Source organism: Achroia grisella, unplaced genomic scaffold, assembly GCF_030625045.1.
Source record: "Achroia grisella isolate CSIRO2021 unplaced genomic scaffold, CSIRO_AGI_Agris_v1 utg295, whole genome shotgun sequence".
Classification (NCBI taxonomy): domain Eukaryota; kingdom Metazoa; phylum Arthropoda; class Insecta; order Lepidoptera; family Pyralidae; genus Achroia; species Achroia grisella.
Window position 1 is genome coordinate 381,964 of NW_026712783.1, and position 27,630 is coordinate 409,593.

General features: G+C 34.9%; 3 protein-coding genes across 3 annotated transcripts; 2 read left to right on the top strand and 1 right to left on the bottom strand.

Moving 5' to 3' along the window:
* The first annotated feature begins 126 nt into the window (after nucleotides 1-126).
* On the top strand, nucleotides 127-5,600 carry LOC131843327 (uncharacterized). Its single transcript, XM_059191952.1, has 4 exons — nucleotides 127-601; nucleotides 1,154-1,263; nucleotides 1,822-2,312; nucleotides 3,380-5,600. Exons 1-4 carry the CDS (start codon nucleotides 355-357, stop codon nucleotides 5,493-5,495), a joined length of 2,964 nt encoding a protein of 987 aa, XP_059047935.1. The 5' UTR covers nucleotides 127-354; the 3' UTR covers nucleotides 5,496-5,600.
* Nucleotides 5,601-8,774: 3,174 nt separating this feature from the next.
* Nucleotides 8,775-11,242, bottom strand: LOC131843342 (uncharacterized). Its single transcript, XM_059191970.1, has 4 exons — nucleotides 10,834-11,242; nucleotides 10,155-10,425; nucleotides 9,586-9,810; nucleotides 8,775-9,141 (listed from the first exon to the last, which is right to left on the bottom strand). Exons 1-4 carry the CDS (start codon nucleotides 11,125-11,127, stop codon nucleotides 9,044-9,046), a joined length of 888 nt encoding a protein of 295 aa, XP_059047953.1. The 5' UTR covers nucleotides 11,128-11,242; the 3' UTR covers nucleotides 8,775-9,043.
* Nucleotides 11,243-12,145: 903 nt separating this feature from the next.
* Nucleotides 12,146-27,083, top strand: LOC131843301 (neutral alpha-glucosidase AB). The gene is made up of 20 exons (XM_059191922.1): nucleotides 12,146-12,317; nucleotides 12,417-12,651; nucleotides 13,485-13,612; nucleotides 14,534-14,747; nucleotides 16,792-16,903; nucleotides 17,615-17,759; nucleotides 18,590-18,727; nucleotides 19,715-19,823; nucleotides 20,243-20,382; nucleotides 21,073-21,260; nucleotides 21,796-21,938; nucleotides 22,184-22,281; nucleotides 22,661-22,780; nucleotides 23,034-23,199; nucleotides 23,512-23,648; nucleotides 23,944-24,056; nucleotides 24,621-24,778; nucleotides 25,061-25,174; nucleotides 25,569-25,678; nucleotides 25,987-27,083. Exons 2-20 carry the CDS (start codon nucleotides 12,418-12,420, stop codon nucleotides 26,198-26,200), a joined length of 2,781 nt encoding a protein of 926 aa, XP_059047905.1. The 5' UTR covers nucleotides 12,146-12,317; nucleotide 12,417; the 3' UTR covers nucleotides 26,201-27,083.
* Nucleotides 27,084-27,630: the final 547 nt, after the last annotated feature.

The following is a 27,630-nucleotide window of genomic DNA, read 5'->3' on the forward strand; positions in this document are numbered from 1 at the left end:
AAATATTAAGTTAATAGACTGTTTGTTTAGCAATCTTTGCCTAATTCTAATTTATAAAAGCAAAGTAAAACCGATAAGATATGACTGATGTTGACTGACACTTGACAATCAAACTGAAAACAAAAATTAACAGCTGATTGATGGAAAAGATTATTTCCAAAATTGCAATTACAATTTTTTATAAAATTGTTAAACGTAAACTTGAATGAAAATTCTAAAACATTTTCCGTAACTCATTTGGGCTATATTTAAATTGAAACAAGTAACCTATTACATAAAAGAAAGTAGTGATTACCATAATTATAGTAGGTATAGTCTTAGTGTATGAAAAAACTATAAATAATAGCAAAAAAAATGTTATCCACATGTCGCAATTATACGGCATTACACCGTAATATAAATTGGCGGCATATATGTGGTACTACAAATTTAATAAAAAAAGAAGATTTACCGGCCACAGCTTATAATCCAGAAATTATTGAACGAAATAAATATACACAATGGGAGGAGAGTGGTTTGTTTACACCAGAGGAAAATAGCCGAAAACCAAATTTCAGTATGGTTTTACCACCTCCAAATGTTACTGGAAAATTGCATTTAGGTTAGTAATTACTTGTTAACCTTAACACTTGACACTATTGTAAAAAGCCTATTACATTAGTTTTTGATATATGCGATTCTGATAGATGGATGGGCAAAATCGCAGCAAAAAAATACGTCTGTAGAATTTTTGAGAACCCTAAATATAAGTTCTGCAACTTCTATCTAGGTCAAAAGAATTCTTACCCCCAAACATCTGTATTGCAGTAAAATATATACAGGGTAACTCGTAAAGAATATATTATGCCTAAGCCAGTGGCCTGCCAGCATTATTTATGAAATTGAACAGATTATACCAAGAAGAAAGAGTAGAAAAAAAGAAAGAATATTCATAGACACTGTGTGAATTTTTTATTGCTTCTTTTGATAATCCCCATATATAAATATTATACATTAGTAGTGAGTGTTGAGGTACATCCCCTTAAACTTACACTTGGGTCACAAGTCAAGGTCGGACTCTTTCTTCCACATGATGGGCTCTGCAACTATAGGATATCTATTGAATGTAAATTGTCTCTCTTAGTATGCCAAATCATGCTGTTATACTTTGCAGGTCATGCCTTAGCTTGTACAGTACAGGATGTCATAGTGCGCAGACAGAGGTCCCTAGGCCACAATGTACTGTGGTTACCAGGCACAGACCATGCCGGTATCGCTACACAGGTATATGTTGATTAGACTTCATTTTCTGTCCTTAAACTTTGTATGAAATCAGAATTGTCCCACACTTATGGTGATACTCGCTAATCAGGGATATTCTAAGGTCTAGGCAACCTAGGTACATACCTAGGGTCCATAATTTTTAAAACTACCAAATACAAAGTATGTGTCATGACTGAAAAATAGGCCCAGAATTACAATGTTGCTTAAGGCCCACTTTAGCTTTCGTCTGCCACTATCACTCATTATTTTAATTATGTGGATAAAGTGGACAGACCTTTCTTCATCTTCAAAACAACCTTGGTAAAAAGGGCTGTGTGCTTATCATCATTGCCTTGCCTTTATCCTTGATGACTTGGAGTCGGCGCAGTATGTCATCCCTATCGTCCGTCGCATCTAACCTTAATCTCCTTCTATGCATATTTTCTTTCACACAGCCCACCAGCTTGTTAAATGTAATATTTATATGCTAATAATTACATAAAAAAATAATAAAAAATAATCTGATCCTCTATTTATTATGCGAATCTATGAGCACATTTTCGTAATTAAATCTTTCAGGGAGTGGTCGAGAAATATTTAAAAAGTACACAAAACAAAAACAGACATGACATAGGCAGGGAGAACTTTGTCAAAGAAGTGTGGAAATGGAAAGAGAAGTATGGCAACACCATCTGTAATCAATTGAGGACTTTGGGTGTATCTTTAGACTGGTCTAGACAAACCTTCACTATGGACCCGAAACACACAAACGCAGTGAACACAGCATTCATAAGATTATTCAAAAAAGGTTTAATATACAGAAAAAAGGCTTTAGTAAATTGGTGTAACGCACTAAAATCAACTGTATCAGATATAGAAGTAGAGAATATTAATATAAATGAGCCGAAAGATATACTGTTGCCAGGGTACAGTAAGCCTGTAAAGTTTGGTTTCATATACCAATTTGCATATAAAATATATAATAGTAGTGAAGAAATTGTAGTATCTACCACAATGCCTGAGACTATGCTCGGTGATACGGCTATTGCTGTACACCCCAATGATGACAGGTATGTATGAAAAAAAATGTTTTCCCTTGTCTAAATTACAGTAAATACGCGCTGGATGATGATAATAAAAACGATATCACGCGCTTTATTAAGCGTAACGATATGTTCCGATCAAGATCAAATCTATGAGTACTACATAAGAATCACCAAATTATCATCATTACATAGTTTAAAACAAAGTCGATGTCGCTGTCTGTCCGACCCTATGTATCCTTAAATCTTTAAACCTACGGAACGGATTTTAAAGCGGTTTATTTTAATAGATAGAGTGATGCAAAAGGAAGGTTAAGATGTATACATGTACACCCGGGCGAATCCGGGGCGAGTAGCTAGTATCAAATAAAAAGAATCATCAAATAGAAAAAAAGTGAAATAACCCAAAACTATACAGTCGAAATAAGAACCTTCTTTTTTGCAGTAGGTTAAAAATATCCTATGTTTAAATTAATCTATACGTGTGTTCTAAAATTAATTGAAATCTATCTAGCTGTGTAACCGTAATCTGCGATAAACATTTTAAAAATGTTATGTATATGACATGGTATTATAAAGAAGCTTAACAATAATATTTCAAATTATTAAAGTTTTACGCGCCGAAACAAAGTACCTTTGTAGCGGCGTCCAAAAATATATTAATAGACAGTGAAAATTACTGGGTACTGAACGAGTACCTGTAATTCTTTTAACTTAGCCTTTCTCTTAAAACGAAACATAACCGAGTTTCAATTTTGTACAGTGCCATCTAGTTCATATTCCATGATACTTATATGTATGTAAATTAACATGCTTTATACAATACAAATTTTTCTACTTATCATTTAAGTATCTTTAGTTATAATAGTTAATATGATTATTACTTTGTTCTATTAAGAAAATCGTATAGATTATCCTTTATTAATTAATTTTATATCAATAAGTATTTGTATTAATACTTTGTACAGCGCCATCTAGTTGTTCGCAGAGGTACTGTGTGTATGTACGGAAACCGTTTTCGTAAATTTGTACATTTCAGTCTATACTTTAAGAAACCTAGGGTGATATTAGGTAATTTCATTTTTTTGTTCTAGGTACAAACATCTTATAGGTAAAAGGGCGATTCATCCATTCAGGAAGAATACCATACCAATATTAGCCGACGATTTTGTCGACGTGGAATTTGGAACTGGTGCTGTCAAAATAACTCCAGCACATAGCAAAGTAGACTATGATATAGGGAAACAACATAACTTGCCGCTACTGCAGGTGATAGGCGAAGATGGTCTCATCATGAACGCCGATAGGTTCAATCAGCTTCACAGGTATGAATGTAGACAAATATTGGTCCAAACATTGAACGATTTAGGACTTTTAAGAGAAGTGAAGCCACATCAAATGACTTTACCAACATGTAGTCGAACTGGTGATGTAATTGAATATTTGCCAAAGGAGCAGTGGTTCTTATCATGCAGTCAATTAAATGAGAAAGCATCAGAATATGTCAAGAGTGGAAAATTGAGAATTATGCCTGAGAAATTTGTCAATAATTGGTTACATTGGACAAATGATGATAGAGATTGGTGTATATCTAGACAATTATGGTGGGGGCACCAAATACCGGCTTACAAATGTAGCGTAGATAAAGATATAATTTGGATAGCTGCTACTGATGAAGAATCAGCAAAAACTGAAGCATCCAAGTATTTAAGGACACTACCGAATTCTATTAATTGTGATAGAGACACAGATGTTCTAGATACATGGTTTTCATCAGGCATATACCCATTTGCAACATTAGGTTGGCCAAACCATCATTCTAATGATGATTATAAACAATTCTATCCATTAAGCCTAATGGCGACTGGTCATGATATACTCGGCTTCTGGGTGAATAGAATGGTCATTCTTGGCTTGGAATTAACAGACAAATTGCCATTTAGTAATGTGCTGTTACACGGTATAATATGCGACAGTAAAGGATCTAAAATGTCTAAGAGCAGAGGCAACGTAATCGATCCCATTGATGTTATAAATGGCGTATCTATGGAACAACTTAAGGATAAAACTTACGCTATGCACAAACAAGGAGTATTAACGAAAGATGAAGTTAAAAGAGCTTTAGATTACCACAAAAGTAATTATTCCGGAACAAAAGGCATTCCTGAGTGTGGTGTGGACGCATTGAGATTTACACTCCTTTCACAAGACATAAAGTCGCATTTTGTAAGTTTTGACGTTCATCAATGTCACGCAAACAAACTGTTCTGCAATAAAATCTGGCAGAGCATAAAGTACATGCAGCTATCTTATGCTAAACTGAAAATCTACGATGGCAGTGTAACGCGTGACGATTTGACACACTTCGACAAATGGATCCTTAGTAGACTGTCAGAGATGGTGGAAATCGTGAATACATCTATGGACAGTTATGATTTCCATTTGGCAACCAAAGCTCTGAGAACGTTCATGTATAATGAATTTTGTGATGTTTATTTAGAAGCCACTAAGCCAGGTTTCGATAATGATGTAAAAATGGGTTATGCTCATGCGCATACTTTATCTGCAGTTTTAAGTACATCTTTAAGGTGTTTGGCTCCATTTATGGTTTACATTACTGACGAATTAATACCAAAGGTACCAACATTAGAAACTAATATTATATACAATTTTAACGACGCTAATAAGAAATATTTAGAATTTCCAAAAACGGAAGACTTTAGAATATGGAAGAATAGTAGTTTAGAGAAACAAACAAATAGATTATTAGGAGCTGTTAATTTAATTAGAGAACTGAAGGGACTGTACAATATTTCAAATAAATCGAGACATTCGATTTGTGTTAAAACATCAGATGGCACTTTAGTGGATGATATAGAAAACATTAAACCAGTAGTGTTGCATCTAACTCGGTGTAGCAATTTGGTATATGAGACGGACACTAATAAGAATTATGTAAGAGGTATATTAGATAAAGATACGGAATTATATATTGAAATTGTTGGCGATAAGATTGAAAATATAATATCAACTGCAAGGAATCGTGTGGAGAAAAAAATAAAGAAGTTAGAAGAAGCTGTTTTTAAAATGGAAGAGAAATGTTCAAATAGTCATTATTTAAACACTGTATCAGAGTGGACGCAAGTTTCGGATAGGGAAAAATTACTAACAAAGAAGCAAGAATTACAGCATTTACAAAGACTGATATAGATAAAAAAATATAGTAGATTCTGTAGACAACCAGTTTAGGTAATAAATAATTACATAACTTACTCCAAAAATTCACCTACCGGGTCCAATTGTGTTTTGAAATCATCCAAGTTAGTCCAACCGTTTAAAAGTAGGTGACAACCTCACGTACAGAATAGAAATACAGTTACAATTAAGATAATATTCATAACCTAGGGCATTTTACCCAGCATGTCTTATAGTCCCTAAATAATTGATAGAAATACTTAAATATACTATTGTAAATATATTAGAAATACATAGAAAACACCCAGATTAATACAAACAATCATACTCACGAATTCAAATATTTTTATCGTGCCAGGAATCGAATCCGCATTTTGCTAAACCGCTAGACCAGCAAGACTAATATGATTTACCTAAATAAAGATGTTGATTATGTGTATGAAAACTTATCTTGTGTAAACAAATCAGGAATGAAATAACAATCATAATTGAAATAATGTTAGGTTTATTTTTAAATGAATAAAACTTTTACAACAAACAATAATTATTATTTAGAGCTCTATTAATTGACTAACAAATAACAATGGCCCCGCACATATAACAAACACCTATACTTAACTATAAAAACCGACCTCGATTTGAAGATGATTCAAATATTACATAATTCACTATCTAGTACAACTATGCAATACTTTCGCCGAATATTCTCAAACTATAGCGAAAGTGATTTGTTATTTTTAATTTTTTCTTTTAGTACACACACAAATAATATTATCACAAATAAGTTATTTACTTCTCCCAATTACCATAAATTTATTCGTATTAAGACCCGATTTGTTACCTACATTTCTATTACCCGAAAGTAAGTTAGACAGTACAGACAGGAAGACACCTAAAAACATTGTCAATTTATATTTAATTATATAATGTTGTATCAAACTTAGGACCTGAGTGACAGTAGTAAACCACTAACGTTTATTAAGATTTATATTAAAATTCAGCGTAATCTATGTTGATTGTACAATAATAATAACTATTGCACACAGCGAACAAATCCAAAGTGAAAAGCAGTATGTTTTAACAATACATAACAATACGCGGTCTTATCTCACGAAACATTCTGTTACAGCCAATTTGTATATTAGACAAAGAAATAAACTTTATTAAAAAAACTTAAAATACTATACTATTCATTACAAGAAGAATGAGCTGGATATTGCTTGAAACGACTATGAATTCATTTTATTCAATATTCAGGTACTGTATAGAATAACTGAATTATACAGATTGCTAAAAATTTTGCATGTTTCCAAATTGCATTTGTGGCATATTATATTCTTTTCTACATAAAAACAAATGAGGTCGGTCAAACATAACAACACAAAAGGCCAATACATAGATTTTGACTTAACGTAATTATAATTACACACTAGAACAATAAAGAAATATTAATATTAACTTAAATTAAATATATTTAATTTAATATTAAAAAAGTAAGCTTAGGAAGAAATTAAGCATCTTAGGAAATCTTCTGCATGGATAAAACATTTTACATTAACTGTAATATTTAGGTAACAAAGTTTTTATAGTATTACTTATTTACATAAAACGTAAACAATAATTAATTAGTACATATTAAATTAAATATATATTAATTTAAATCAATACAGGAAAATAAGATTATTTAAAGATAAAATCTTGGCACTTTAACTCTTTTTATATTTTAAACTTTATCAGTTTCAAAAACAATCGTTTTGGTCATACTAGTAAAAACAAAGGACTATTCACACCGAGCACATTTCGCAAACCTTAAAAAATATTTATCTCTCTTTACAAACATAATGAGATCCAAATGAAAACCAAAATTATAATATTATGTCTTTATACTCAATATTATCTTCAGCTTGCAAAATATTTTGTGTGGACATAACCTTACAGTTTACAATTAGAATTTATAATATATTTAATATCGATACAAAACACACATACACACGCAATATGAATATTTATTCTATCACACACCAAGGGATATTTTACAAAACTACACATTTTTAAAAGTGTATATAATCTTTTTGTGTTATTACAGGTACTTCATATTTATATTTTAGGTACTTTAATATAGTGTGCGTTTTTTATAAAAACAATATATTTGTAACTAATCAATACTTTTGTATGTATTGGAATATATTTCATTCATTTCATGATCTATTCCTTAATTAATGGGCTACCCAATGTAAGAGAAAGCAAAAGAATTTTTCAATTTGATCAAAATTATTAAATTAAATATTTTGTAAGTATTATACGCATGATATTCAACATTCTTATAAATACAGTACGATTAAAAAAATATTTTAATTTTAATAAAATTGTATTTTATTTCATTATTCACAAGATACATTTATAATTCACGACCTTATCCTTATCCTGGTAAGGGATCAACTCTGTTTCTTTTACTATTTGCAAAATGAAGGTTTTTAAATAAACTAGTACATATATTCGCATCTTCCGCAAAAATTTCGTAAAAACTAAAGAGATTTCGATTATTCTTGCATTTATACTTTATAGAATTTTCTTCAATATTATCTAAATATTATTACCGTTCCGTCCAATTTTGTTTTTTATACCTGATATGCACTTTAGATATTTGATCTCTTTTTATAATATTTATAAGTGAATTTGTAATTTCGTTGTACTTTTATTCACTAACATATTTCAGTGTCACGGTCATATAGTATTCGCCCAAAACTATAATATACGCCTCTGTATTTCGACGTAACATAAATTTAAATATATAAATATTTATAATCTGTATTTAAATATCGCATATTTAGAAAACAAATTTAGCTTAATTTTTTTTTAACTACTCAGTAAAGAAAAAGCCGGAGTGAACTATAAAAAGTCCTCAACTTCACCTATTTCAGCTGTCAAATAGCTTGGTATGCTGTTTCCGTTGAATGATGAGATAAGGTAGTAAAATTACGGGACAGAGTCATGACACCTTAGTCCACCCGGAATGGCAACTCGTGAGCGGGATTGTGGTCAGCACATGACAACGTGATGTCCGTGTATTCGTATATATAGGCGATGATTACCACTTACCATCAATTAAGGCAGGAGTTTTCAGCCGCTCCATAAGTCCTTCCGCGGTTTTGTTACGCCATCTCTGCACTCGTCCCATATCTATCGGTGAAGCTATAAAGGCCAGATGCAGCCTACAGTATTAGAATAGATCGAACAAAAAAACTTACCATCAAATGGAACATCTTGGTTTACCATTTTATATACATTAAAAAAAAATCGAAGATGAGTCCCTTTATGAAAGTATTAATGGAGTTTTAATATCTTCAACAAATTTCCATTTCTGTCCTGTATCTATATGACTACAAAATATATATAAAGCCTGATCTATATATTTCTATAGATGGAATTTCAGTTACCGTTTATTGCCCATAGTCCCAAGCATCAACTGCATATGGGCGAACTTCAAAGACGCATATATTTTATAAGTATATATCTAAGACTTTAACAACAATAAAGATTCACTTCTTCCCCATCATCATAAGCTATGACTTATTCTTCTTTGGTAGTTTCCTTTTATTTATTTTTGTTATAATTCTCGTCTTCGCTGAACGTGGAGTTGCATATTTATCTTCTTTTATATCTGGAAACAAAATGACATTAATATAACTACTTTATAGTCAAAAATTGAGGCAAGGCGTGGTCCACCGTGTCTAAACTAGAGATGTGGTGTAGTGAGCGACATGGCCCCGTGAGCCGCGTATAAACTTTAGACATGAACTTTACACATGTGCTGAGCCGGGTCTAAACTTTAGACATGGCGTGGCGACCCGCGTATAAACTTTAGACATGGCATGGTGAGCCAGGTCTAAACTTTAGACATGGCGGGTTGACCCGCGTATAAACTTTACACATGATGTGGTGAGTCGGGTCTAAACTTTAGACATGGCGTGGCGACCCGCGTATAAACTTTAGACATGGTGTGGTGGGCCGGGTCTAAACTAGAAAAATTCAAAGATTTGTGTTGCATCTGTGCGAATCCAGGATGGGTCTCTAGTACATAATAAAAGTATTCTAGTAATATTACCTAATTGTGTAAATCCTTCTTTCATATATTTCTTAGGCGGTAAATGCATATGATGATTGTACTGGCTAATATGTCCATTCTTCCCAAGCTTTATTCGGACGCGACATCTTGCATTACTGCAGTAATAGTATGATCCTTGGGCCCCATTTTGCTTAAATTTGTAGCCATTTGCTATAATGTAATGGCCATTTTTTTCTGGCATTGATGCAAGACTGGCATCTGTATCTGAAAAATAAGGCCAGCTTCTTACATGAACGAATGAAATATTAATTAAGGTTATTTATGCCTAAGAAGAATAAATACATAAATCTAATCATTACTTTCTCTATCTAAGCAGAAATTCTTTAGCAATAAGAATGCCTTTTGTATCAGTAAATATTCTCATTAGAAAACATACAGATCAATACATACAATCACACTCATGAATACAAATATTTGTACCATGTGAGGAATCAAATGGAAGTAAGTATGGTGGTGTGTTAAACCGCTAAATTACCAAATCATCAGAGATAAATAATATTCTGACTGACTGGACCAAAGCAATCCAATTAAAATACCAATAAACTCACTTGATTTTGATATGTTCCCCTCTCTTTGTTTCTTTTCCTCATCTTCATGCCATCGGACATGTTTCACCAAACGAAACAGGTACTTAAAGCTTTGAGGACACTTAGCACATGCATACATCATCTCGCCGCTTTCTGAATCCGTATCATTATTGTATGCTACACTATCTTCAGACTTCTCAGCGTTCTTTATCACCCCACCAGGTAATATTTCTAATGTCGGCCAGCTGTCTGGAGCTGGTTTGGTTTCACGTTTCCTTTCCACTTTCACATCCTGAATAATTTTTATAATTGATTATTAAAAAATCTGCAAAATTCTTCAACATATGTTCAGTAGCATGGGATTTGATTGCAATGTTTATGATTCTGATTGTATACTATAGGAGAGCTAACAGCAGGAGTAAGGCAGCTTTTAACTATTCTAATACTGTTGGCCAACTGGCCTTTACAGCTTCACGAAACTATAGAGGACGAGTGCAGATGGCACTCCAAACCCGCGGAAGAACTTATGGAGCGACAGATAACCAACTCCTGCCTGACAGATATGACTTTAATCTAAGAGCACCGCTAGGGGCTCAAGTCGTCGTAATTTCGATCCCCGTTTGAATTGGACGGGGGATCGACCTCAGTCCAATAACACATCCGACAGTTCCATCGTCATTCAGAAAACAACAATACTTACTACAGGAATTTCATGTGTTTCTATATATTCAGGTACAATTAACTCTCCACTATTACTACCATCGTACTGGTTACCCTTTTCGATCTTTATAGACATCATACTTTCTGTATCCTCGTCATCCAAGATGTATTGGCTTTCATGATCTCCACTGTCAATTATAGAAGTCTCTAAAACCACTTCCTCCTCGACTTCAGGTCCAGATACTTCGCAAGTCCTGTCTCTTGAAGGCTGCACGTCCTCCATACGCACTAATGGAACATTTTCAAGATCTTCACTCTCTAAATTGGAGGTCATTTTAGTGGAAAAAATCTTAAAGTACTTATTATTTGCACATTTCGCTGTATTAAACGGTGAGATAAAGAGAAAAAATTGTCATCACGTTTAAGTATCTTTAAATATTTCTTAGTCTACCGGATCTATAAAATAAAATAATATGTTTTAACAATTGCAAATAAAAAGTAAGATAAATTGTATTATCAGAATAACAATTAGTGAAGTGGTTGTCAAAATATATTATATCGATACGTAGGATTTTTTTGCGCACAGTCGATATTACTAATAGTTTTTCAGTTTCGGTGAATTGATTAAGCGTTTAAAATGGCAAATAATGGTTTTTGAGGATTAATTTAGTTGTTTTTCTTTTTACCATACGTCCAATTTTAATAAAAAATTACAGAAATCTCATTTCAATATAATATTTAATGTTCAATTTAATTATGGTAGATATATAAGAACATATTATACATGTTATTTGCAAGCCAAAACATACTTTTTATTTGTGATAGGACAGAACATTTAGCTTCAACAGAACTATTTTATATTTTTTAAATCCATACAGGTACATCGATAATTTTAATTATTTCCATCCTTAGTTCACAGCAACAAAAATGTACGACGAACAAGTTGATTTTGATCGATTGACATTGACAACAGTTGACGTAGATTCATTCAAGCCGAGGCTGCGACTAGCTGTCAATGTTATATTTGACAAATCAAATCAAACGTTAAATTAGATCAATCCATTGTATATAGTCTTGCGCATAGTAGTTCGCGATTTGGAGCGAACTAGTTCGTTCCGTCCCAATCCCCAAGCCTCTTGTTTTTAATAGGTAAAAAGTCTCATTTTTAGGCTACAAGTATACTACGAAGCAAGTACGTTAACTTCATCTTACAACTCACAAATATGTGACCATATCGTTTAGTAAGATCTCAGATAAACAATTTATCAAATTAACCTCAGAACCAAAGATTTGGGAACTAGTTCTCGTAGAACTAGTTCTATAGTGTGCTCTTTTAATTCGATCGCGAACTGCCTAATCCTATTTCTTTCTATTTCTACTCCATCAAACATTATATCTCCACGTAATAACCTTTGAGTTGTAGCTGAATTAATTTAAAATATTTAAAGTTATCTCTCTTTTTATTGAAATGATTTTATAATACAGTTTGTAAAAAACAAGACAACAGGTTTTAGCGTCAAACAGGTACGACTCAATCACGTAATTTTCCGTAACTCATTGTTCTGCCTTCTACCGGTCTTTGTCAGTGTATAAAAATGTTAAACATAAATTTTACTATTTCAGGATGAAGACCTTGTGGTGTCTTTTGGTGGCCGTGGTCACGATTCACGGCGCTTTCGGGGTTGATAGGAACAATTTTAAGACATGCCATCAATCCGGCTTTTGTAAGCGTTTGAGAGGCTTCAAACCTGAAAATTCTGAATACACATTAGACGTTAACAGTATTATCATTGATGGAAATGTTTTAATAGCGGAAGTTAAGACTATTGATTCTGAATCGGAAAGGAGAACTGTATTGGTGAGTACAAATTGGGTGTTAGTGGTTTATTATATGTGACGGTCCTCTCGCCTGTGCTGGCGGGATACTCATGGAAGTTGTTAGTTTAGGAATGGAGTGGCCAAGATATCCATCATGATGAATTCAACAGGAATTAACAACACTTTCCTGGGGAGGGTGTGGAGATCAAGGGTCATGTTATATTGCAATATCTAAGTCCCTACTGGGGGAAATGATTGGTATATAATGTGGCCTAATAGCCTCATTGCTAGCAATATACCATGTCAGGTTATTCTCTAAGCAATTCTTCCTGTTTTTACAGATTTTGTAGAAAAAATCTAACTTCAGTCATAGTACCGACGATATTGTCTGATTGAACAAAGATTGAGGGCATAGCAGTTTCTATGTTTATTGTTGCATGTGTAATCCTTGTTAATGTGTATCTATTTATAACATTTATTTAAACAAGTAACAGACAAGTTTTTTTACTCATTCTTCTTGTGATGATTCTGTGTTCCGAATAAGTGGTACAATAAAAAGAAATGTGACTATTGAAAAGTGCTTTTATTAAGTATATTTGATCTTATTATATCTATTTCTATTACAGCTAATATTATTGCATTATAAAATAATTATATACAGATATATATAAGAATAAAATAGAATAAAGAGATTACCATAGTGTAAAATACACTATGGTAATCTCTTGTTAATGAGTAACTTCTCGGCTAGCTTATTAGGGTGGCCAGACATATGAGCTTTATATTTTGAGATTGTGCTAGCAAGCTCCTCTCATCCTATACATATATTTGATTATACATTATGTTAAATAAGTTATGTATTTTATCCTACAGTGGAACTACATACTCAAATTGTCTGCATTAGAAGATAACACATACAGAGTGGAATTGAATGAGAAGAATCCACTGTATTCACGTTATGTGCCGCAGCTTGCACTCCAGCGTGATCCCAGACCTGATGGGTAAGTTATTTTGACGGATTTAGTAGTATAGCGGTTTAACACACTGCTTTATTTCCGATGGTCGCAGGTTCGCTTCCTCGCACAGTCCAATGATTTGGAACCATGATTATGATTGTTTGTATGGATCTGGGTGTTTTCCACTTATAATATGTATTTATTTACAAAAAAAATCGGAGTATTTATATCAGTTGTTATCAGTACCCATAACACAAGCCCTGCTTACCGTGGGACTAGATGGCGCTGTGTGAATTATCCAGGGTTATTTATTAATTATTTGTCTACCCACATTGCATTAAAAGTATACCTTGTGAAATATCAAGTGTTGCCTTCGCAACAATATGACATTTGACAATGACTGACTATCCCGTCTGGGAAAATAGTCGTGACAGGGTGGGAAAGCGATTATTAGGTTGTGTATGTTTTTTAATGGATTATAATAGAATGGTGCACCTGCCAGCGCTAATGGCTTACGCTGACGTGGTACTAGTGTAGAATGATAAGATGAACATGACGTCAGATCAGTTACCCATCCTGGTAAATTTACCGGAAATTTATCACAATAGTTTCCAGGACAACCTGACATGGTACATTGCTAGCAATGAGGTTTAGGTTAGTCCACAGTACTAACAGTTCCCTTCCCCGGTACTGTATGTTGAATGTACCATGTCAAGTTGACATCCACGCGGTTCCCCTGGAAACCATCATCATTACTTCATGGTTATTCAATGACAATGGGCGAACGGACCTGACCTCATCACAACGTCTTACATTGGTACTGGTGCCCCACCAGCGTATACCGTTAGTGCAGGCGGATGCACCATTCTATAATTAAGAAACTGTCCTGACGGTATGTTGTTAAAATGTCTCTGTTCAGTAAATAAAGGCCCCTATTAATTAAAAAATATATATTTCCATTGACAGAATAAAATTGGTCTCTAAAGATAACGAGAAGGTGGTTGTAATAAACACCCAAGGACAAAAAGTGGTGATCATTGCTGAACCTCTCAAGTTGGAGTTCTACGACAAGAATGGTGAGGTAGCTTTGGTGCTCAATGAGAACGCACAACTCCTAGTGGAGCCACTGAGGAAGAAGAAAGAGCAATACGATGATGAAGAAGGAAATGCTGTAGATGGGGTAAGAAATTGTTATTTATAATAAGAACAAATAGCTGTCCCGGCAACGGTGTTTAACATTATAAGTTAAAAGCGCTATTAAAAAATAGGGGTTGGTGATAGAAGGGTGAAAATTATGGGTTGTATGTAATTTTTAAGGCCAAATTATAAAACTATTAATAATAAGAATTGTGTCCAAAAAATTAAAAAATAAATGTTAGGGTAGAAACCTTATCACTTAGAGGTAACAAAAATAGATAGTAGCCGACCTCTTCAACCGACCTATTGAATATGCATATAAAATTTTATAAAAATCGGTAAAGCCATTTCGTAGCAGTATGGTAATTAACATTGTAACACGAGAATTTTATATATAAGATCAAGCATAGTGACCATTTTTTAATTGTCCTCCTTTTTAAATCTAGTATTGATATAGACTGATGGGTGACACATTGTAGTCCAACTCCTCATTGTTTCGCCATTTAGAGATGACAGGTTTGATTGATAAAATTTTGTTCGGATAAGCAGTATGAACGCTTATCAGTCACGTTTGTGGTCAAACGATTGGGATCATTGACACATCATCTGTCGTCGTCTCTTTATAAGTAATCAAATTATATAAATATACATCGATAATTATATAAATAAACTAGCTGTTCCCGCGACTTCGCGTGGAATTTAACTTTATTTTTTTAAAATAAAAGTAGCCTAAGTTACTCCTTATTACATAAGCTACCTGCCAATAAAAGTCCCGTCAAAATCGGTCCAGCCATTTCAGAGATTAGCCGGTACAAACAGACAGACAGACGAAAATTATAAAAAATGTTATTTTGGTGTATGTACCTTATTTATATTCATATGCATGTAGTAAAAAACGGTTATTTCAAACAGATACTCCAATTTTATTTATATGTATAGAGTATAGATATAATAAATTCATGAATAATTTCATATTTATTGTATTAATTTAAACAGTTTAAATTTGAATGAAGAAAAACAAAAAAAAAATGGATTAACTGACATAAATATAGCTATATCCGTTTTATCTCATCATCAGATCATATTATAGGGGATAAATGTTTGAGCAGACGGTGTCGGGTAATTACTAGTGTTTAATAATTAGTATCCACACAGTGCAAATAAATAGTACGTGAGGTCAACACAATATTTATATGTAGTACATTTGATATGGGCCTTTGTTTGTGTGTTAATATGACATCAATTGAATTTAATCGCAAATTAGACCACGTGTAGAGTTGCTACGCGTATTATCTAGAACATTTCATTTACGCGTATTAGCTAGAACAACCTACTTCAAAATGAAGAGGTTATTAATTCAATTTAATCTTTTTAGTGTACGCAAATCGAAAATTCTTTTAAAAGTTTGTATGGTATCACAATGGTGTGTATTATGTGATGTTTTAAACGATGATGAATCAATTTTGATGATTTACAGCCACCAGGAAACCATTCAGGAGGAATTTAGTATGATGGTTTCCGGGGGGGACCGAGTGGAGGTCAACTTGGGGTCAACTTTATCCCCATTGCTAGCAATATACCATATAATAATCCACACTACTAAAATCCCATTTTTTCCCTTGTTATACTTTTTTATGGATGATCATGGAATGGTGAACCCGCCTGCGTTAACGATTTTCGCTAGCGGGGAACCATTAGAAGATGAGTGATGAGCATGAGGTCAGCTCAGTTTGCCCGTGGCAAATTCACCAGGAATTTATTACTATAGTTTCCAGAGGGAACCGCCTGGAGGTCAACTTAACATGGTACATTGCTAACAATGGGGTCATTAGTCCTTATTACTAACAATTCCCTTCCCCCACCCTTGCTTTAGTATCACTACTTTAATTAACCATGTTAACACTATATTTTCCAATGTTACTGTACAGGATGATTATGGTTCCAGAGGGAACCGAGTGGAGTTCAACTTGAGGGTCTATTGCTAGCATTGGGATTATTAATCCACACTACTGACAATCCCCCAGCCTTGTTGTAGTATGACTACTTTTATTAAGCAGGGTCAACACTAATTTCCAATGCGTGTACAGGATGAGGAAGGAACATGGGGCGAGAATTTCAAGTCACACCACGACAGCAAGCCGCGAGGCAACGAGGCCGTCTCACTCGACGTCTCATTCCCCGACGCTGATCAAGTTTATGGTAAGTATCATTAATTAAAGATTGTGGAGAGGTCGACATATCAGTGCGAACATAGATCATAGCAGAGCGCGGTGAGTGCAATGTAAGCTGTAACTGCTCGTAAGAAACAAGGTTACTATGAAATTGCTATGTATATATGCGTCTAACATATATATTTGTAAATCTATTGAAATAAACGTTTTGAAACCATAAGCATTATGGTGACCCCCGATCTACTCACAGACATAAACTAATGTTCATTTTGCACTACTAATAATACCCCTGGACAATTCACGCAACGCCATCTAGTTCTAAACTAAGCAGAGTTTGTGTTATGGGTACTAGACAAGAGAATAAAGACTTAGATTTTATTTGTAAATATATACATAATGTACATAGAAAACACCCAGACCGATACAATCATACTCATGAATGCAAATGTTTGTACCGTGCGAGGAATTGAACCAGCCATCATCGCAGTCAAATTCAGAATAGATTAATATTGTTTGCGTTTTACTGACTGTTAAATTAATAATAATAACCTTTATTCATAAATATATAGTACAATTCAATACAGTTAGCCCAGGCTTTCGATATGTGAAACTGTACCACGAAAGCCCGTTCTCTCCTACATACTGTAAACATTTTGTATACATTTGCAGGTAGTTGTGAATATTATGGGCGAATATCGACCATAGGGCGACCACTAGTAATACTAAATTTGTTTACCAGGTATACCCGAGCACACAGATAGATTCCACCTGGCGACCACAACCTCAGGCGATCCCTATAGGCTATACAACTTGGACGTGTTTGAATATGAACTGGACAGTCGCATGGCCATCTACGGAGCTATACCTGTCTTGTACGCACACGGGTGAGTTGGCAGGAAACTAAACCTTCTTCATTCTTCTCAGTAGACGATTTGACACGCGAATAGGCTTTACACAGGAAAGAATGTACATGTAAATGTAGACAAAGAGAATGAGAAGCCGCAAGTTCTCGCATTCCTGCGTTCTTCAATCAGCATGCTTTTTTTTTAATTCTCTCTTTTCTTTAATAGAAAATCATTTATTCAAATAAACTTACATTGAAGCACTTTTGAATAGTCATCACATTTTTTTTTAATCTACCGCTCATTCGGAAAGCTGTCTCATCACAAGAAGAACGAGCAAGTAACTTGCGTGTTGCTCTTTTAAATAATTTTATTATTACTTTACATTTTTAAGTTTAAGTGTGTGAATACAAACTACCACTTAGCACTATTGATGTCCTCATTGTCTAAAGTTTATTTTTTAACATTACATACAGTGCTTTTTTATATTTGATTTGAGTACTGATCAAATTTGAATGTTATTGTATCACATGTAAATTATAAAAATGATCTCAAGACTATTCACATAGCGCTATCTAGTCCCTAGTTAAGCTAGCTAAAGCTTTATAACACAAGCTTTAGCTAGCTTAACTAGGGTACGAGATAACTGATACAAATATATAGTTTTTTGGCGTAAATACATACATATTACACATAGAAAACACCCAGATCGATACAAACAATCGTACTCATGAATACAAATATTTTTGCCGTGCGAGGAACGAACCCGCGACCATTCGAAGTAAGGCGATATGTTAAACCGCTAGACCGCCGAGGCCGTCAAATTCTAATATATGTATATTGTATATAGATTTAATAATTCATTTTCCCAGGACAAAGCGTACGGTGGGCGTGTTCTGGCATAACTCCGCTGAGACGTGGGTGGACGTGGTGAACTACGGCGACAGTACCGTGGTCTCGTCTCTCGTGAACCTGGTCACCGGCGGACAGAAGCACAGGATCGACACACGGTCAGTGGCAGTATAACGCATACACATAAACTTTAATGTGTTAACAATATTTGGAAACCAACTTTAATAGATTTAAATTATATTTAGAATTAAACTACATTTATAATTAAGATAAATTTAAATTATCGGTTTTCCAAAATATTTTATACTTAGGCATTAGATAGGTAGTTAGAAGTTAGATAATTACCATAAATTTTCTAGTTTGAAATTAATATTTTACACATTAATATTTGTAACCCTTTTTTTATTTGTATAATCTTAAGAAAAGAAGAAAATACTAAAATAATTAATATTTCGACAACCATGAGCGTACCATTTAGTAACGAATTAACTTTGTTATATTTGTTAGAATTCTAGTATTAGAATATAATAAAGGCCTATCCTAAATTACGGTTGACAAGTGCGAAATTATATAAGAAAGAGTTGGAGGTGCCACAAAGATTGATTAAAAATATGCAGACTATATCCCCTTATTATTATTTTATTTATTTATTTCAGGACTCTAGGTCCATATTATAAACACCCTATAGACTAACATACTTATAAGTTAATATTATAAAACTAATATATTGATATACTAGCTACTCGCCCCAGCTTCGCACGGTTGTACTTGTATTATATATATAAACCTTCCTTGAATCACTCTATCTATTAAAAAATGCCACTTCAAAATCCGTTACTTATTTTTAAAGATTTAAGAATAGGGTAGTTTAGGAATAGTAGGGACGGACAGACAGCGACAGCGACTTTGTTTTATACTATGTAATGATTAAAATTGCCTGTGTGTGGCATTGACGACGACAATCTGCCACGGTAGCGCCTAGACATCACACCTTCATCATCACACGCCAGTAGTCCTCCTTCATGAAAGTGACCAGCCTGTTGTTGGGTACCCGGGTCACAAACGCCTTGAAACTGGCGTCGTTAACTCGACTCTAGCTGCATCAATCTAAAATTAATTGCTGTAATAAATACGTTATTTTTCAGGTTTATGAGTGAATCAGGCGTGTTAGATTTGTTCGTTCTGCTGGGCGACACGCCGGCCGACGTGTTCCGTCAGTACACCACGCTCACTGGAGTAGCACCTCTGCCGCCGGTAAGATCATTTCTATGTATAGTAATATATCACAGTGTGTAAAATTTATTTATTACCATAATATTTATTTATTTAATAGTTTTAAGACGAGAGCTGACTAAGTCCGCTAGCGAGCTCTCGACCACGGCTAGTGCAACCTAGTCGAAACGTCGAGAGAGTAAATAGCTTTATTTACCGTAAAATTATATGTTAAAACCGTTTAACTAGAGTAAGACCCCGCTTAACACGGGGGATAAGTTCAGCACTAAAAGGCTTAGTTAAGTCCTGAATAGAAATACTATCTGCTGTTTCTTGAACTATCTCCTCGACGTCTATCCGTTATGTTCAGAATCCCCGGGTTGAAATAAAGGAGCGCTAAACCGAAACAGCGTTAAGCGGAGTTTTACTGTACATTAATAATGTATATGATTTGTTGGCAGCGTTTCTCCCTGGCGTACCATCAGTCGCGGTGGAACTACGTTGATGAGGCTGATGTTCGCGGTGTGGACGACAACTTCGACGCCCACGATATCCCCGCTGACGTCATCTGGCTGGATATCGAGTACACTGACCGCAAGATGTTAGTAGTCCGCCATTTACGCCAAATCCAATTAAGTTTAGGTTTCTTAAGGGTCGCCAACGGGACACCCATAGTGTCTCAGGTGTCCATAAGCTACGGTGATGGTAAATCATCGGGGGAAGGGGATTATTAGTAATGTAGACTATTATTAGTCTACATTACTAATAATCCTATTGCTAGCAATGTGCCATATCAGATTAACCTCCACGCGATTCTCTCGAAAACTATCAGCACCGCAAAACCAAAAACCGTGATAAATTATCATTTGCCAGGATGGGCTAACTGTCCTGACCTCATGCTCATTTTTACATCCTCAACTGATGCCTCACCCGCGTAAACCGTTTATTATCAGATGGGCCGTATGCTTGTTTCTGGACAATTCACACAACATTATATAGTTCCAGGTTTTCAAGGTAAGCAGAGTTTGTGTTATACATTATAACAGATATAAATGCTTAGATTCTTTTGTAAATACATACATAATATACATAGAAAAAGCCCAGGCCAATAGAAACAATCAGACTTATAGATACTAATAGTGTAGTATACGGTGCGAGGAATCGAATCCGCGATTATCGGAAGTAAAGCGGTGTGCTAAAGCGCTAGATGTCCGAGGTCTTCTATGCAGATATATATAGTCCATAGCTTGACATAATTTACATTGTAATATAATGTTAATTACACTAATAGGTACTTCACATGGGACTCGGAGAAGTTCAGGCACCCATCTGAAATGGTCGCTAACCTTACGGCCAAGGGTCGCAAACTGGTGGTGATCATAGACCCTCACATCAAGCGGGAGCCGGGCTACTTCTACCATGAAGACGCGACACAGAATGGTTACTACGTGAAAGATAAAGATGGAAAAGATTATGAAGGTATGCAGTTTGTTTTGGTTATACACAACTAGTGGTCCATGGTAATAGAGAGGTTTTTGTTTTCGTCTACTGGGGTGGCTGGTAAGGGCCGGCTGCAGCCACCAGTATTCGGTGGCTGCAGCCGGCCCTTACAGCTTCACCGGACGATAGGGGGTTAGTGCAGATGGCACTCCATACCAAAGGAAGGACTTATAGATCGGCTGAAGACCAACTCCTTACAGATACAGACTTTAGTTTGAACCGCTAGGGTTTCAAACACCGGCTCGGGCCGTCGTAAATTCGATTTAAATTGGATGGGTATCCAATTCAAATCCAAATTACAGATCGGAGGGGATAACCGGAATAGTCGTGGTCCAGTGGTTTACTGACCTGAATCTTTACCAAGAGATTGTGAGTTCAAATCTTGTTGCCATATTAGGATTCATATGAAATGTGAGCATGGTCACTACAACATTGTCAGTTGACAATGACTCTGACTACCGCGTGTGGGATAACAGTCGTGATGTTATTTTATATTTGTTTTTATTATTTATAGGCTGGTGCTGGCCAGGCTCCTCATCATACCCAGACTTCCTGAATCCAGTAGTGCACAACTACTACGCGTCGAGATATAGCTTCGACAAGTTCCCTGGTACCAGCAAGGATGTTCACATCTGGAATGACATGAACGAGCCCAGTGTATGTATATATAATATTTTTATTGTATATTTAATGGCTTTATGACAGCTTCGTAAACCGACGTGATTACGATAATCGCGGGTTCAATACTTGCACGCTACAAACATTGAATTTGATTGTTTGTATTTGGGTGTTTATTATATATATTATATACTGTATGTATGTATATTATATACATAGAAAACACCCAGACCGACACAAAAATCATACTCACGAATACAAATGTGTATGATTCTATTGTTTAGGTTTTCAACGGTCCAGAGGTCACGATGCCCAAGGATTGCCGTCATTATAAGCAGCCTGAAGACGGTGTCGAAGGCATCGGTTCATTCTGGGAACACAGGTACTATTGGAAATTTAGCTATAAAATTTGTACACATACTGAAGCATTTGAATATATTTACAGTACGGCCGCTCAGAGTTTGCGTTTCAGACAGGACGGGATCGAATGGGCGATGTAACTTTGAAGTGACGTACAATTTACGGCAAAATTTATTTGCCTTATTAACGAGTGATAACATTACAATTTAATAATTATTCCAACTTACAATAAGCGTATTAATTTTGTGCTAAAATTATTAACTTAACAAATAAACAACAATAGTTTTAAAAGTCATACCACATCAAACTGCGCTATTTCAAGGTTATGTCAACTGTTTGTTTGTGTAGTGATGTGACCAAATAATATAATACCAACCAACGAAACATTATTAACGTTACAGACATGTTCACAACGAGTACGGTCTGTTCTACATCCGCGGCACCCACGAGGGAATGTTGTCGCGCGCCCCCAACTACCGCCCCTTCATACTCACTAGAGCAACCTTCGCCGGTACCCAGAGGTAACTCATCATTACATATTTATCATCACCATTCTTCAGTCAATCCAATCCTGGACTACTTATTAAAGAAACCTATCTTAAGAAGTAAGAAGTATTGCCATACTTAGCGACAAGTTTTTTTTGACAGTATGTTCGGAGACTAAATGTCTCCGAGATTAAAATTAGTCTATAGTTTCCGATTAGATGGCGCTGTGTAAATTATCCTGGACTTATAAAAGGAACCTAACTTAAGAATCCTGGACTATTATTAAAGGTACGCCGCAATGTGGACGGGTGACAACACAGCCGAGTGGGGTTTCTTGGCTGCGACAGTGCCTATGTGCATCTCCGTTGCCATCTCAGGAGTCAGCTTCTGTGGTTCTGACGTCGGCGGGTTCTTCAAGAACCCTGATGCCGAGTTGATGACGAGGTGGTATCAGGTTAGTAAGATCCTAATATATATAAATAAGCAGTAAGCTAATGCTTCTAGTGTTGGGAGCTGGTCCAATTCCCAGATGCTTTGTTTCTCCAAACACTCCCATTCTCACCCTTCATGTGTTCGTAAAAAAAAATTCAAAACTAAAAAAATAAAATTGTTGCTTGGCCGAATAGGGAAGAGTATTTATTTTTTATTGGAGGGGGGGGGGGGGGTTAGTCATTGCCTCAAGTGTTTGATCCTGGAGCACTGCGACCTTGAGCACTTTAAAAATGGTCCATACATATAAATGATGAGCTGTTTGTGTGTTCTTTAGGCGGGTGCTTTCCAGCCGTTCTTCCGCGCACACTCGCACATCGAGACCAAGCGGCGAGAACCGTGGCTGTTCGAGCCAGCAACCACTGCGCTACTGCGGGATGCTGTACGCAAACGATACGCACTGCTCGACTTCTGGTTAGTTTTTTGTATGATAATTACGGGGTCTCGCGGTTTAGCACACCGCCTTCCGATGGTCGCGTGTTAAATTCGTTGTACACGGTATAAAGATATGTATTTTGGATAACCCTTATCACTTAGGGGTATGAAAAGTAGTAGCCTATTCTCAGACCTATTGAATATGGATATAAAATTTCATAAAAATCGGTCAAGCCGTTTCGAAGGAGTATGGTAACTAACATTGTGGCTCAAAAATTCATATATAAGATATATTATTGTTCAGAATAATAAAAAATGATAATTTTTCAATCAGGTACACGTTATTCTTCGAGCATTCGAGGGATGGACTGCCTGTGATGCGGCCGCTGTTCCAGCAGTATCCCAAAGAGCAGGCCACTTTCACCGTCGACAATCAGTACCTACTGGGTAAGTTTAAGATCAGTAATGCATGTGATCTCTCTGGTACACAATCTCTATTTTATTGATATTGATTACTATGGTGGCAAACAAGCATCCGCCCCATCTGATGGTAAATGCTTACCGTAGCTTATGGACGCCTAAAACACCAAATATATAATTTATGGTAAAATTTTATCAAAATCCGTTCAATATTTTTTGCGTAAAAGCGTATCAAACATCCATCCATCTATCCATTCATAATCACAAACTTTAGCGTTTATAATAATAGTAAGGTTCGCGGAAAGATCTAGTTCATACTAATGTAATAAATAATATAATGTGTCTGTCATTTGGTTTTTCTTATTTAATTTGTTTCGTCATTTTTTAAACCTATAAAGTTAAAAAAGTTTGTACAGCAGAAGTTGCGTGCAAAAGCTGGTATTATTATAAACGCCAAAATGTACGGTCATCTGTCAGTGTGTCTGTTACATTTTCAGGACTACTTGGCTGAACGGATCTCAAGAACACTTTGGTGTAAAGATAGATCGTATTCGCGTTATAAGGTAGTGATATATAAATTTATGCCCACAGGAGATAAGCTGTTAATCCGGCCAGTGTTAGAGCAAGGCGTGACATTAGTTAAAGTGTACCTCCCGGGAGCGGACACGCACACTCTTTGGTATGACGTTGACACCTACCAGGCTCACCAGGCCAACGGTTTCATCACACAGGAAGTCAATATTGCTAAGGTATACCATAAACTTAAGAATACAGAAGATTTAAACAGAACTCAACTCAGTTTATATGTCTTGTAATATACCAGTCTGCTTAGGTATCTCAATTTCAGCTATTCAATCACCTTCTCAATCAGGACCATCGGAAGTAAGGCGGTGCGCCAAACCGCTAGACCACGAGGCCGTCTAATAATAAATACTTAATTTTTTTTGTAAATACATACATAATATGCATAGAAAACACCCAATCTTTTTTTTATTTAGAATGCTATATGTCTGTCTATGTATGATGTTTAGACGCCAGTGTACCAGCGCGGCGGATCAGCCGTTTGGCGGAAGGAGCGAGTGCGCAGATCGTCGGCGCTGATGCTGAACGATCCATACACCCTCGTGCTGGCTCTCGACGAGAACGTGAGTATACCGCTTTATATTCTATTATCTGTACTCGGTCCACGTTCTCGAGTTTTAGCGAAACCAACAAACATCATTTCTTAATAGAGATATATATTCCCGAATTTCAACAAGACTATATAACAGCCCATCTGGAAAACGTTTTAATATCAATATCACTTGGGCCGTAAGCTTGTTTGGCAACTTACGTAGTATAAAAATATCTTTTAAACTTATAGCCAGAATAATACATTCTGATGTAGAAGCTATATTACTGTAAAGTTTCATCAAAATCCGTTCAATATTTTTTTGCGTGAAAGAGTAATAAACATACAGTCATACACACAATCACTCGAAAGATTTATCTCTCATTAATGTGATATGTATTTAAATACACTGTTACTATTATTTGTAGAATACGTCTGAAGGCACTCTGTACATTGACGACGGTGAGACATATAACTACAAGCAGAAGATATATATATATTCTAAGGTCAAGTACACACCGGAGGGTATTACATATACGTAAGTATATAACAGTGTATATACTTTTTAAATTTATATAGCAATAATTTCAAACTATTATTTATTATAATTGTGGAATCACCTTCCAGCAATGATATTTCCGAACCGATACGATATTGAAGCCTTCAAGAAAAGAGCTTATTCCTTCTTAAAAGGCCGGCAACGCCCTTTGTTACGGGTTAATGCAATTCCCCTGGTGTTACGGGTGCTCATGAGTGACGGTAATCACTTACCATCAGGTGAACCGCAAGCTCGTTTGTGCGCTATAAAAAAAATAGGATTTTATTTTTTCTAAATTTGTTCCACAGATTCATCGACGAAAATGCGTCATACCCTACCCGATCATGGGTGGAACGTATCGTCATAGCTGGCATAAAAACTCCGCCAAAAACAGCCAAACTGCACCAGAATGAGAAGCAGACAGCCCTGCTGATGACCCTCCACAAGGGTAATGACGTCCTGGTGATCAGGAAGCCTGGCGCCAGCATGGCTAAACCGTGGAAGATAGTATTTAGTTATTAAATTAGATATTAAATCTTTACATACTTATTGATGTTTTAATAACGGAAATTCAATTTGAGTTTAATATTCAATTGTTATTACTAGTTATAATTTGTGGTGTTGGCTGTTTAAATTGGGATGAAAATTGTCCTATAAGTCTAATCCAGGGTCTATTTAAATACCAAATTTCATTACTATCCGTTTACCACTTTAAATGGGGTTGAGCTACAAATGATCAGTAACTTTAGCTAGTAGCCAGCTAGTATCTACGATTTTGTCTACATGATTAAAACTATCTTTTACATGAATGGTTAATTTCATAATAATTTGTTTAGCCATTGCTTTAATGAATGACATACAATAATACATGTGTACTAGTAAAGATTATTATCTGTATTATTAATTAGTATTTTTATAATTTAATTACTTCATAGTTCAATATTGCCATAAACTAGACTTAATTACGTCCAATAAATCTTCATAATTTTCAATACATTTAAGTTTTATTTACATTGTTTTTGTGTTCATTAAAACATCATTAAGTTATCATCCAACTTCGAAGTAGCATGAGTCGTTAAACATGTTTCGACTTGTCCAGAAGTTGTCTTTACAAAGTTCATAGAACAATTATATCATCTGTGGTTTACATAGTTTATACTCTCTCTATATTATAATGCATGTTATATTCAATAATACCATATACTAATATGTATATTGTGGCATTCGTCAACTGAAATTGTAGAGAAATTTAGTATATTTTAGAATTTGATATTGCAAGTATCAAAACGATACAGTAAAACCAGTCATTCGTAAGCGAATATCCTTTAGGATATATATAGTATACAATATGATAAGATATACTGAATCCCTAACGTTTAGTATGACGTAATATGTTTAACATGTAATGGGCCCATTGTAACAATATTCTGATAGTGACAAATGTATTTCAATTAGATTTGATTGTTTGTCACAATTCCTACATTTTTTTACGTTTACGTCAAACTTAATGCTAAGGTACAATAAGTGATGTTTTTTATGATTTATGAATAATTGAATAATGCAATTTTTTTATACAATTGCTTGAACTTGTGATTTTGTTATCGAAGTATATTTCTTGTATATTGGCCGTGAAATAGTTAGTTAAACAATGTTTTGATTCAAGTATTTTGTTTAGAAATCAAGTCGTGATTCATCAATTATATAATAAGCAATAACACTTTCGTTTTCTAAACAATTTGCAATGAATATTTTATTCTAATGCTTTGAGGGTATAGTATTTTACTTGTATAGATTGGAACAGACGTTTTATCATACGAAGTGATAATAAAAACAATATTAATATTAACATCTCTTTTATTTCTCAAAATTCACAAGTATTATAACTTAAGTGATTTATTGAGAGTTAGGCCTTATTATGTTACTATATGTTTTTTTTATAGGCTATTGAAAAA